General features: G+C 43.7%; 1 protein-coding gene across 4 annotated transcripts in view; it reads right to left on the reverse strand.

Annotated features, from left to right (window-relative positions):
• The window catches only part of syne2b (spectrin repeat containing, nuclear envelope 2b), a 142,167-nt gene that overhangs the window by 124,537 nt on the left and 4,385 nt on the right, over nucleotides 1-13,245 (reverse strand). For 3 of the 4 annotated variants that reach the window (XM_029730040.1, XM_029730039.1, XM_029730041.1), the window contains exons 2-10: nucleotides 11,299-11,434; nucleotides 3,986-4,047; nucleotides 3,100-3,195; nucleotides 2,705-2,782; nucleotides 2,514-2,606; nucleotides 2,155-2,357; nucleotides 1,722-1,921; nucleotides 1,256-1,356; nucleotides 810-899 (exon numbers count right to left, since the gene is read on the reverse strand). In XM_029730040.1, the coding sequence (XP_029585900.1) occupies nucleotides 810-899; nucleotides 1,256-1,356; nucleotides 1,722-1,921; nucleotides 2,155-2,357; nucleotides 2,514-2,606; nucleotides 2,705-2,782; nucleotides 3,100-3,195; nucleotides 3,986-4,047; nucleotides 11,299-11,383 (1,008 nt within the window). In that variant the 5' untranslated portion in view covers nucleotides 11,384-11,434. The remainder of the gene's footprint in view (nucleotides 1-809; nucleotides 900-1,255; nucleotides 1,357-1,721; nucleotides 1,922-2,154; nucleotides 2,358-2,513; nucleotides 2,607-2,704; nucleotides 2,783-3,099; nucleotides 3,196-3,985; nucleotides 4,048-11,298; nucleotides 11,435-13,245) is intronic. The other variant, XM_029730043.1, reaches the window with a different exon arrangement.

Genomic DNA, 13,245 nt, shown 5'->3' on the forward strand with positions numbered 1-13,245 from the left:
AACCGAACAGGGAAAACAGGGTGAACTGGTCCTAAAACAACCTAATCTTTCCTCTGACTTTAATTCCTCTGACATTTAGAGGTAAACTTGGCTTTGAGCGATTAAATTGTTTTCAAAAGTAAGACAGTATTGTCATGTGTTTGTTTGTTTGTACGGCAGGTATGTTACCATTGTGGACAGCATTGTGATTGATTGATATATTATATTGAGTAATGTATAGGGTATCCGTTGTTGGTGGTAAAGTATAGGTGTACAGTTGTCCCTGGGGTACTACAAACCTGTGATTGATTGATATATTATATTGAGTAATGTATAGGGTATCCGTTGTTGGTGGTAAAGTATAGGTGTACAGTTGTCCCTGGGGTACTACAAACCTGTGATTGATTGATATATTATATTGAGTAATGTATAGGGTATCCGTTGTTGGTGGTAAAGTATAGGTGTACAGTTGTCCCTGGGGTACTACAAACCTGTGATTGATTGATATATTATATTGAGTAATGTATAGGGTATCCGTTGTTGGTGGTAAAGTATAGGTGTACAGTTGTCCCTGGGGTACTACAAACCTGAGGCCGCTGACATCACAGAAATGTAGTTCAATAGACTTTACTTCTGTTTCAAAACACACTAGTTACTGAGAAAACTGCTTTCTAAGTCATTTTTAAACTTCAAACCAAAGTAGAACTCTGTAGCAGTGAGGGAGGTGCTGATTGGGAATTAATTTCAGATGTCTTACATGATGTAACATGTTTCTCAAAGTCTGAGAGGTGAAATAAACAGTGCTGTAGGCAAAGTGAGGGATAGGCTACCTGGCGCAGAGGGGAGGCAGCGATGGCAGGAGTGAAGTGAGTGGGCAGGTTGACAGGAGAGAGGCTTTTAGGAGGAGTCATATAGTACATCTGAATAGATACAACAGAGAGTAAAGAAAGAAAGAAAAGGTGAGGTAGAAGAAACAGAATTAAAGTGAGAAGAATTTAGATTATACTGAAGAGTCACAACAAGGAGCCACAGTACACAGTGAACATGAGGAAAGCCAAAACAAAAGTGGAGAAGATAGTACGTCCTTCTACACCTGCATTGCTTGCTGTTTGGGGTTTTAGGCTGGGTTTCTGTATAAGCACTTTGTGACATCTGCTGATGTAGAAAGGGCTTTATAAATACATTTGATTTGATTAGCTAGGAGCAGGGTGACCAAAAATAATTTCAAATAAAAGGCAATTAAAAGAGAGTGATTAGATGACAGTGTGGTACAAACCTGCATGTCCTCCTCTGTCACAGGCATGTCTCTGGAGTACTGGAGGAACTGGGACACGTAGGTCATGATGGACTTCTCATCTGGGTCTCTCACATCAACATCTATACCAAGAAAAGTTCCTTGAGAAATTCACACTTTTGTCCAAAGCAACTGAGACAAACAGTATATATTTTGATGCACTAAAGTGGCTTTCCAAAGCCCTGTTTATACCTGGTGCATACAGGGGGGGCACCAGCTAATCTGGTCACAATGTGGACACAGTGGATGTATAAGAGACACATTTCAATACAATGTGTAGACTTGACAAACCTTGATACATGAAACATGAAACTCACATGTTAGCAAGGTAGTGCAAACGGGGCTTAAAAAGCACAACAACAGAGTACATATCTGATTTAACCAGAGAACTGAGCTAGACATCAGATGTCACCCCTCCCCCTAGGTTATGTGAACACCACCCACACACCATCGGGCTCCAGTAGTCTGGGGATGCGCAGCTCGTGCTCGGCAGTGCGGAAGGCCTCCTCCAGGTTCTGCCGGTTAGTTCTGGTTCTGGCCTTGGACAGGTCCACCAGGTCAGGTCTCAGGGCATACAGGATGGCCAGGAAGATCACACCGCTCCGCCAACTGGCCTTGAAGTCCTTCACATTCAGAGTACAGCCAGCCCTATGGAGGGCGCCACATTATATAATAATGGCAATAATGGCAACAGACAGAACACCCTTTCATCAGTGGATGTCAATGTGTGTGATATTGTGTAGAGGCATGAGGTCTCATCAAGAACCAAAACAATAACATCTTGGAGATGAATTTGGACAGTGAATATGAGAGGTGTGAGAGCTTAAACGGGAGGGGTGAGGGTCTGAGGGCGGAGGGCCTAAACAGGGAAGGGGGCTCACTTGTGGCACTGTTCCCTGACCCAGAGCAGCAGAGCTTTCTTGGCAGAGATGCGGAAACGCTGGTGTAGGGGGGAGCCCCTGGGGGGCACGGGGCTGTTGCTAGTAGAGCGGGCCGACAGGGTGGAGCGAGAGTCCAGGCTGGCCAGTGACTCCAGAGAGGACTGACGGGAGCTGAACGACAGGCTGCTGGCCAGCTCCTCAATCTGCAGGGAGAGAAGTTTAGTAAAGCAGCCCAGCCGGGAACAATAGACAAAAACTACAACAACAATGTATTACTGTGGACATGTAGCTCCCGCATACATTTTCTCATAAAAGCAAGTGTCTAAGAGTGATTACAGCTGATTCTGACTGAGACTCACATGATACTGCATAATGATTGTCCAGATCAAGCCTAGGATGATGGATGGTTTGCCGTCGATGATGTCGGGAATGTTAATGTTGACCAGTTTGATCTGTGTGAGGAGGACAGCTTAACATTATCAGCGGTTCAATACAAATGGCTTTGCAACTCACATGAGCTTAGACCCAAAGCACGAAAATGGTCTCTTACCGATTTCTTCTTCAAGAAGGACAGGGCTGTTTCAATGTTGCTCCTGTGCTGAAAGATGCCTCTGCCTCTCTCCCGACTCTACAATAGACAACAACAGATATCAGAACCATAGACAAAGGCAAAGGGCACAAGAGATGACAGAGGGCCATAGATACCTACAATGAAATGAGGGAGAGGAGAGGAAAATAGAAAATAAGGTATTGTGAGGAAATGGTTGATGCTGATGTACAGGGTTAAGAGAAAAGGGGAAATACAGTCCCAGAAAAAGAGGGGGAGACACTACAGCAAGTGCTCCTTGTCTACTTAGGACTAGCCTTCTAAGAGTTCACTTGAGATGAGCTTGTAATGTATATACGGTAGAGTGTGTTAAGAGTTGATCTGAGACAGAGACTTACCATCCGCTGGCCACTCATCACCTCCAGCAGGTCCAGCAGCTTGGACCCATCCCGGAAATCATTGAACAGGTCCAACACCATGCATGGGGGAATCCTCTGAGACAAGACCACAGAACATCTGCTGTTAGTCTCTTTCATAAGGCATAGTGACTACTACAGCCAATACACTTAAACCACTTGTCAACTGTGTTCTCACTCTAATCATTACATTCACTTAGGCTGAAGAGTGTACACGGCATATGAGTAATATCTTGGGACATAAAACAGCTAGGTAAGGATGATTCTCATGGTGTGTGTATTAACTTAGAAAGCAGAATACATTTCATGACTTTCCACTGGACTTAAAACTCTACTGCAGACTGCCACTAGAAGATTAGCAATTAGCTGAAACAACCCACAGCGGTATGTGGGTCCATGTCAACCCACAGCGGTATGTGGGTCCATGTCAACCCACAGCGGTATGTGGGTCCATGTCAACCCACAGTGGTATGTGGGTCCATGTCAACCCACAGCGGTATGTGGGTCCATGTCAACCCACAGCGGTATGTGGGTCCATGTCAACCCACAGCTTAGGCTCCACAACTCTGACTCAGCCCAGTGTTGGCCAGACTCCACGGGGTGGGGGGGCTGGGGGGGACTTCTGTTGCTGTCTGTCTGTGTGTGCTCTCTAAACCCCGCTCCAAGGGGCTATATTTACATGATTCCACCCTGCCCCTCCCCCAGCCCTCCCATGTCACATGCACAACTGACCTCTACCATGAGCAGGAGAGCAACACAACCCTTCTGTCCAGGTGGAGTGAGTGAGTGAGTGAGTGAGTGAGTGAGTGAGTGAGTGAGTGAGTGAGTCGTGCTAGTGGAAGACATACAGTATTGCAGACATTGTTACCTTCGAGAGCTGAGCATTGATCCAGTTGGTGAAGGTTCTCTTCTGAATTTGCTCTTGCTCCACTATGAAAGGGAGGGGAAAAATAAATATGAGAATATTGTATCGTATTTTACATAAATAAACACCCAAGAGTACATATGTGATGCATACAAATTCTGAATTATAGCAGCAATACGTTTTCTTTAATATACAAGCCTTCAGCAAGGCTCAAGGTGCTGCCAGAGGATTCCTAGGTTTTTAAATACGCCACAGTCATGGTCACATGTCTAACATGCGGCTGAACACATCCAATAACTTCCCTCTAACCCATTTACAGAGTTATATCGGCCAGGTAGCCTAGTCGTTAGCGTGTCGGACTAGTAACCCAAAGGTTGCAAGATCAAATCCCCAAGCTGACAAGGTAAAAATCTGTTGTTCTACCCCTGAACAAGGCAGTTAACCCACTGTTCCTAGGCTGTCATTGTAAATAAGAACTTGTTCTTAACTGACTTGCCTAGTTAAATAAAGGTAAAAATATAGACTTCCAGCTTTACTGGCAGAGGCCCACTCACCATTATACATCTCTACAAAGTCCATCAGGTCCATGACTGAGTGAAGCATCCCAACATTAGTCAATTATCCCCAAGCTTCTCACAAACACCTCAAACATAGTATATTCCACTTGCTCTGTGACAGATCTTTTATACCTTCAACTGTCTTCAAAATAGGTCCTTGATATCAGAATGTTGATGTGTTGATCTGATACATGCTCTTTCTAGCCCACTTGATTTAGGCCCTCTGTATTATTGTGCACCACTAACTACTCCATGGTAAGCCCCTATCCAAGTCATCCCAGTCTTTTCTACTGAGCTCTGAGCTCTGTGATAAAAGGACAGAGACTGATAGACCCATTAAGCTGTTTTACAGAAGGCCAGTCTTGGCTCCAGTCGGTGTCTAATGTTAATCATAAGGACCTGCTCCAAGTGTGTGACTCAGGTCTATTCCTGTTTCTGGAAGAATGTGGACTGTGGTGTGAGGGGATGACAGAGGCTCGCCTCGTAGGTGACTGTTACTGATTACTGCCGAGGTGTGGTGGTCTCTCAGGTGCTTATAGCTGCCAAAGCATCACCCAGGTGGGTGCTACACATTCAGTGGTGGATGTTCCAGCCTACCTACAGAGGAGGAGTAAGCCTAGCTGTGAACTTCAGAGACAGGTCCCTGATGAAAAGCTCCGGGCCTGCCTGTCTGACTGATGTTTCTCTCTCCATGGCCATACCATCGAAGTCACTTCCACTCAAACTATTCCTTTTCTGAATTGCAACATCCGCATCGAGCTAAAGGCTAGAGGTGCCGCTTTCAAGGAGCGGGAGACTAATCCAGACGCTTGTAAGAAATCCCGCTATGCCCTCAGACGAACCATCAAACAAGCAAAGCGTCAATACAGGATTAAGATTGAATCCTACTACACCGGCTCTGACGCTCGTCGGATGTGGCAGGGCTTGACTACAAAGGGAAACCTAGACGCAAGCTGCCCAGTGACATGAGCCTACCAGATGAGCTAAATGCCTTTTATGCTCGCTTCGAGGCAAGCAACACGGAAGCATGCACGAGAGCACCAGCTGTTCTGGATGACTGTGTGATAACGCTCTTGGTAGCCGATGTGAACAAAACCTTTAAACAGATCAACATTCACAAAGCCGCTGGGCCAGATGGATTACCAGGACGTGTACTCAAAGCATGCGTGGACCAACTGTCAAGTGTCTTCACTGACATTTTCAACCTCTCCCTGACCGAGTCTGTAATACCTACATGTTTCAAGCAGACCAGCATAGTCCCTGTGCCCACGGAAGCGAAGGTAACCTGCTTAAATGATTACCGCCCCGTGGCACTCATGTTGGTAGCCATGAATTGCTTTGAAAGGCTGGTCATGGCTTACATCAACAGCATCCTCCCGGACACCCTAGACCCACTCCAATTCGCATACCACCCCAACAGATCCACAGATGATGCAATCTCAATCGCACTCCACACTGCCCTATCTCACCTGGACAAAGGGAACACCTATGTGTTTCAGCGTTCAACACCATAGTGCCCACGAAGCTAATCACTAAGCTAAGGACTCTGGGACTAAACACCTCCCTCTGCAACTGGATCCTCGACTTCCTGATGGACTGCCCCCAGGTGGTAAGAGTAGGCAACAACACGTCCGCCACGCTGATCCTTAACACTGGGGCCCCTCAGGGGTGTGTCCCCCCCTGTATTCCCTGTTCACCCACGACTGGGTGGCCAAACACGACTCCAACACCATCATTAAGTTTACTGATGACACAACAGTGGTAGGCCTGATCACAGACAACGATGAGGCGGTCTATAGGGAGGAGGTCAGAGAACTGGCAGAGTGGTGCCAGGACAACAACCTCTCCCTCAATGTGAGCCAAAGGAGACAAAGGAGCTGATCGTGGACTACAGGAAAAGGCGGGCCGAACAGGCCCCCATTAACATCGACGGGGCTGTAGTGGAGCGGGTCGAGAGTTTCAAGTTCCTTGGTGTCCACATCACCAATGAACTATCATGGTCCAAACATACCAAGACAGTCGTGAAGAGGGCACGACAAAACCTTTTCCCCCTCAGGAGACTGAAAAGATTTGGCATGGGCCCCCAGATCCTCAAAAGGTTCTACAGCTGCACCATCGAGAGCATCCTGACCGGTTGCATCACCTCCTGCTATGGCAACTGCTCGGCATCTGACCATAAGGCGCTACAGAGGGTAATGTGAACAGCCCAGTACATCACTGTGGCAAAGCTTCCTGCCATCCAGGACCTATATAATAGGCAGTGTCAGAGGAAAGCCCAGAAAATTGTCAGAGACTCCAGTCACCCAAGTTATAGACTGTTTTCTCTGCTGCCGCATGGCAAGCGGTACCAGAGCGCCAAGTCTAGGACCAAAAGGCTCCTCAACAGCTTCTACCCCCAAGCCATTAGACCACTGAACAATTCATAAAAATCGCCACCGGACAATTTACATTGACACCCCCCCTTGTACACTGCTGCTACTCGCTGTTTGTTTGTTACCTATGCATAGTCACTTCGCCCCAACCTACATGAACAGATTACCTCAACTAGCCTGTACCCCCGCACACTGACTCGGTACCGGTGCCCCCTGTATATAGCCTCGTTATTGTTATTCTTATTGTGTTACTTTTTATTATTACTTTTTATTTTAGCCTACTTGGTAAATATTTTCTTCTTCTTGAACTGCACTGTTGGTTAAGGGCTTGTAAGTAAGCATTTCATGGTAAAGTCTACACTTGTTGTATTCGGCGCATGTGACAAATAAAGTTTGATTTGATCATCATTTACATTTGACATTTTTGTTATTTAGCAGATGCTATTATTCAGAGTGACTTACACGAGAAATGAAGGTTAAGTGCCTTGCCCAAGGGCACATCGGCAGATTTTCCCCCCCACCAAGTCGGCTCAGGGAATTGAACCAGCAACCTTTCGGTTACTGGCCCAAAGCTATTAACCACTAGGCTACCTGCTGTGGAAGACCATCTCCCACCAACTGCCAGCTCCCTGAATTAATTTTGTTTTGTTTTTTAAAGAGACTTTATTTTCGGTATGATAAGCACTATAACAAATAAATATATTATTATTAGAAAAATAGACATGGTCGATTTTAAACTTTCAAATATATTCTAACAGTTGCAAATATAGGTGGATGCCTTCCATATGAGCATTCAACAAACATTTGTGAAACAAATCTTTCATGATTAATGCTGAGAAGTTCAACATTGGCGTGTCAAGAAGAAGAAATCCGAGAGTTGGCACACACTTGCTGGTTTGCCAAGCAGTATTAAAAAAACAACTTTCCAAATGACTGAAACCACAGCCTTTTTGAGCAATGTTGTTTTCAACCTCCTCAACATAGACACACAATTAAGGTAAAGTAGCTGGGGTGTATTCATTAACTGCAGACCATCACGAAATGTTTGCAACAGAAACAGTTTACCGTTTACTCTAGTAACCAAACAGAAGCAAACAGAGCAAACGGAACCAGGCAGAGTTCCTCTGTCCAGTGTCTATGTTCTTTTGCCCATCTTAATCGTTTCTTTTTATTGGCCAGACTGAGATATGGCTTTTTCTTTGCAACTCTGCCTAGAAGGCCAGCATCCCAGAGTTGCCAATTCACTGTTGACGTTGAGACTGGTATTTTGCGGGTACTATTTAATGAAGCTGCCAGTTGAAGACTTGTGAGGCGTCTGTTTCTCAAACTAGACACTCTAATGTACTTGTCCTCTTGTTCAGTTGCGCCCCAGGGCCTCCCACTCCTCTTTTTATTCTGGTTAGAGCCAGTTTGCGCTGTTCTATGAAGGGAGTAGTACACAGCGTTTTACGAGATCTTCAGTTTCTTGGCAATTTCTCGCATGGAATAGCCTTCATTTCTCAGAACAAGAATAGACTGACGAGTTTCAGAAGAATGTTCTTTGCTTTTGGCCATTTTGAGCCTGTAATCGAACCCACAAATGCTGATGCTCCAGGTACACAACTAGTCTAAAGAAGGCCAGTTGTATTGATTCTTTAATTAGCACAACAGTTTTCAGCTGCGCTAACATAATTGCAAAAGGGTTTTCTAATGATCAATTAGTCTTTTAAAATGATAAACTTGGATTAGCTGACACAACGTGCCATTGGAACACAGGAGTGATGGTTGCTGATAATGGGCCTCTGTACGCCTATGTAGATATTACATAAAAAATAAGCCGATTCCAGCTACAATAGTCATTTACAACATTAACAATGTCTACACTGTATTTCTGATCAATTTGATGTTATTTAAATGGACAAAAAATGTGTTTTTCTTTCAAAACAAGGACATTTCTAAGTCACCCCAAACTTTTGAACGGTAGTGTATGTTTTGAAGAAATTTAAATGTAATTTTAAACTGTAACTGGGCGGTCATAAAGGAATTGATATTTGACACACAATCGCAACAAAGTGAGAAAGAGACCTGATCTGGTCTGAGAACCAGTCTCATCTGACAAGGTCAGGTATTTGGTCAAATGAACAGCTGACAAAGCATTATGTTGAAGTATGACAGTTGTAACAAGTAGACTAACATATTCCGTTTTCCAATACATTATTTGCTCTTTGCTCAAGAAAAGCTCAACCCCCAGAAATCACAGATTTCAGAAATGTAACAGCCATACAAACTAATGTCAATGTACTCACTCATGATGTGAACATCAGTGCTGCATCAGACAAGAAAAAATTGAAAATTGAACAAAGATTCTGGAAGCTAAACCTCTTCTTTCTGCTGCTGTATGAGCATGGTTTGCATATACAAGATACCATCCTTTGTCTGACATGTGAGGTATTCTACAAGAGCAACAACAAGCAGCTATGGGACCCAATGGGAAATGTATCATTGGAACGCAAAGTTCGTTGGTGAGTGGCTCCTGTATAACCACCAATCACCCTGCCAGCCTGCTGTGCTGCCCCTCCTGGGGAGGCAGGTGAATGGTATCCCCTCAGCTCCACCCATCCAAAAGGTAAGGCGTGATGGATTTGGTCCTGCCTGTCCAAACAAAACCCGGTTCTCAAGCCGTCTTCCAAGTGCCATCACAAAAGAGAAGAGCCCATCAAAGAGGGGTGCTGCATTACCTGCTTTAGATCATTCATGATTTTATCTGTCTGATGATACAACGTCCATTATGTGTATCCCTAGATATCCCTGGACATGGGACAGTCTGTGATGAAAGCTGTTGTTGCCTACAGTCTGAGAGTGGGAGAGCTTAGCAAACAGTGGAGAACCTCTGCTAACTCAACTAGTCGCTCACATTCAAAGGAGGGGAAGTGCTTCCCGTTTCACTGCCACTGTACATACAGTACATGTGTATGTATAACAAAACGTGAAGAGATTTAAGAGTAAGATCCCATCACACTGCAGCCGTATGTAAATAGTGTTAATCCATCAGGACTCTCCTTGTCCCTCAAAGTGCCACGGGGAGGGGAAACGGAAAACATTATAGTCTGCATATTTTCCCAGCTTGGATTCCTATTACTTTCTGGTAAATTTCCTGTGTAATCCTGTTCTTGTTAATCTAGGTCTAGGAATTTACCACGGAATAACGAGAAATGTGTGAGAATATCAGTGAGTTGTGAACTATATTTAGCTGCATTCTTGTATCGTTACAACTCCAAATACGCAAAGAAAAACAGACTTTCAGACCATTATTTTACAATCTGACTTGTCAGTGGGTCAATAAGCATACATCACCCCTCACAGTACATTGCATCATCTGGCAATTGCATAGCTGTGAAAAATAGATCAAGAAACAGTTGTTTCTAAATAAGGTTAACAGAGCAACAGTCATGGGTCTGAAATAATACTGCAGATGGCCTCTCAATAATGGCACTCAACATACAAGTACAAGTAAAAGGAGAAAGAAAGTGGGGAGAGAGAGAGAGAGAGAGAGAGAGAGAGAGAAGGGAAAAGGGGCATGAGGACAGGGACAAGGCAGATAGTCAGAGAGAGGCAGTGTCATATTTATCCCCCTAGGAAGAATACCTGTATACAGTGCCAACATACAAGACGAGAAGCCTCTGTGCCTTGCCCAAGGTCAACAGAGGAGACCAAATCAACCTCTCGATTACCCTCTCCTCTGCCAATGAAAACTGATAGCTAATCAACAAATGTTCTCTACTAGCAATCAAATAGAGAAAACCCCTTACAGGAAAAGATGAGGAAACAAAAGCACAGGTCATATATATATAGTAATTCAAACCACAAAGTGAATAGTCTCTGCTATTGTATGTAAAACTGCGAGATGCCTTGGAGACAGTGGCTTCATAGACATGCAACATGACATTTCACGACCCACTACTGAATTCCACCCACTTGATCCCCTTTGGATGACTGTTTGACATATGACTCATATCTCTTTGGGTTTACATTTCAACAGTAAACACAACATGTCCCAAAGTGACTACTTTGAGCCAAAACAGGACCGAACAGGCACAAGTTGGAGTGAGAGAAGTTGATATGATTGTGAAATTTCCCCTGGGTGTGAGAAAATCCTTATTATTATTATAAATATTAGGTTTCCTCAAACTAAAACACATTAGCTGAAATATTAAGACATGAATAACTAGATTGTTTTCTCCTCATGTACAATATGTCCACAGAGCTGCTTTCCAACACTACATTAACTTTATTGTTTAAACAATAAAAGAAACACAGAGTCAAGGGGGAGTAGAGTAGAAAGGCAAAAAGAGGGACAGAGAGTCAGGGAGAAAGAGAGAAAGAGGAAGCCACACAGAAAGCCACTGACCCTGCAGAAGCATGTGGACATTGTCAATGTCCAGGGGGATGTATCCCCTCTCCACCAGTGCATCTCTGTCTCCTGGTGACGCCATGCTTCCTGAAAGGGGGGCTCATCCACGTACCCCCAACAGCATGGCACCTTTCTGGAGATAAACAGAAACAAACATGACACACAGATACTCAATCTCCTGTTTGAAACACGTGCGGTATAGGATCATATTTACATGTTACATTTGGCACACACTGAATTACACTGACATAACACTGGCTTAACACTGACATAACACTGACATAACACTAATATAACACTGACATAAGGAGTGTAGAGAATGTTTATTGCGTCTGTTCAGTTTATTGTTTATGAGTGACACCTTTAATTTAATGCAAAACCCTTTACACAAGAACAGTCAATGAGATGCACACATACTGAAATTCACTCAGTAGTAGCAATAGCATACCGATCGATCCATGTAGTCACACTTAAAGCCTGTAAATCACAGTCACCGTGTTCCTCAGTTCCCCAGTTATACCTTGTTATGACTGTTGCAACCCTACCACTCACCAGGATGAAGACAGAAATCACAACATGGAGAACACCAGGAGACTGCATAATCCAGCATTTTGCCAAACATTTATTTTTATGACATTTTTTTAGGGGGAAGATCAGCTTTAATATTAGAAGTTTGAATCAGGTGTCGTTTTGTGTATCAGTTCATAAACCATGTGCCATGGAATCAGTACATCAAAAATCTCTTCACAACTACATTATTTTTGCAATCTATGGCACAGCTGTCATTTTTGGGGTCCTTAAATTAAACTGGTAGATTTTTTTATTTATCACAATTTTCTTAATGCAGGGTTGTCAGACAAGTTCCTTACTTTTTCCCTCTTCCACTTGCCTATTCCATTTTTGCGGTAATGCTGCAATTAGTTGGTTATGCTGCAATAGTTTATGTGTCAGGGGGTTAGGGTCAGTCTGTTATATCTGGAGTATTTCTCCTGTCTTATCCGGTGTCCTGTGTGAATTCAAGTATGCTCTCTCTAATTCTCTCTCTCTCTGAGGACCTGAGCTCTAGGACCATGCCTCAGGACTACCTGGCCTCATGACTCCTTGCTGTCCCCAGTCCACCTGGTCGTGTTGCTGCTCCAGTTTCAACTGTTCTGCCTGCGGCTATGGAACACTGACCTGTTCACCGGACGTGCTACCTTGTCCCAGACCTGCTGTTTTAAACTCTCTAGAGACAGCAGGTGCGGTAGAGATACTCTGAATGATCGGCTATGAAAAGCCAAATGACATTTACTCCTGAGGTGCTGACCTGTTGCACCCTCTACAACCACTGTGATTATTATTATCTGACCCTGCTGGTCGTCTATGAAGATTTTAACATCTTGGCCATGTACTGTTATAATCTCCACCCGGCACAGCCAGATGAAGACTGGCCACCCATCATAGCCTGGTTCCTCTCTAGGTTTCTTCCTAGGTTCTGGCCTTTCTAGGGAGTTTTTCCTAGCCACCGTGCTTCTACACCTGCATTGCTTGCTGTTTGGGGTTTTAGGCTGGGTTTCTGTACAGCACTTTCTGACATCAACTGATGTAAGAAGGGCTTTATAAATACATTTGATTGATTGATTGGTTGTAATTTTGGGTAGAGGAGACATTTCCATATATTTTTGTTAGCTGCATGTGTGACATAACTCCACCAGTCCTATTTATGATATAATTTATAATGATTATAATATTTTTTGTTGTTGTTTTTTTATAATGTTTTTTTAAATCAATTAGTATATTTGAGTTTAACCATAATATTTGTTGTATTATTTGTTCTGTCTTTTCTGGTGGATTAAACTGAAATTGCAACCAACTTTCTATGACTTGTTTTAAAATAGCAATATTTTGATTTCATTTTCAAATAACCGAAAGAGAGAGGTTGTAATCTAAATAAATGGAAAAAGG

The sequence above is a fragment of the Salmo trutta genome, chromosome 33 (genome assembly GCF_901001165.1).
Source record: "Salmo trutta chromosome 33, fSalTru1.1, whole genome shotgun sequence".
Lineage (NCBI taxonomy): Eukaryota > Metazoa > Chordata > Actinopteri > Salmoniformes > Salmonidae > Salmo > Salmo trutta.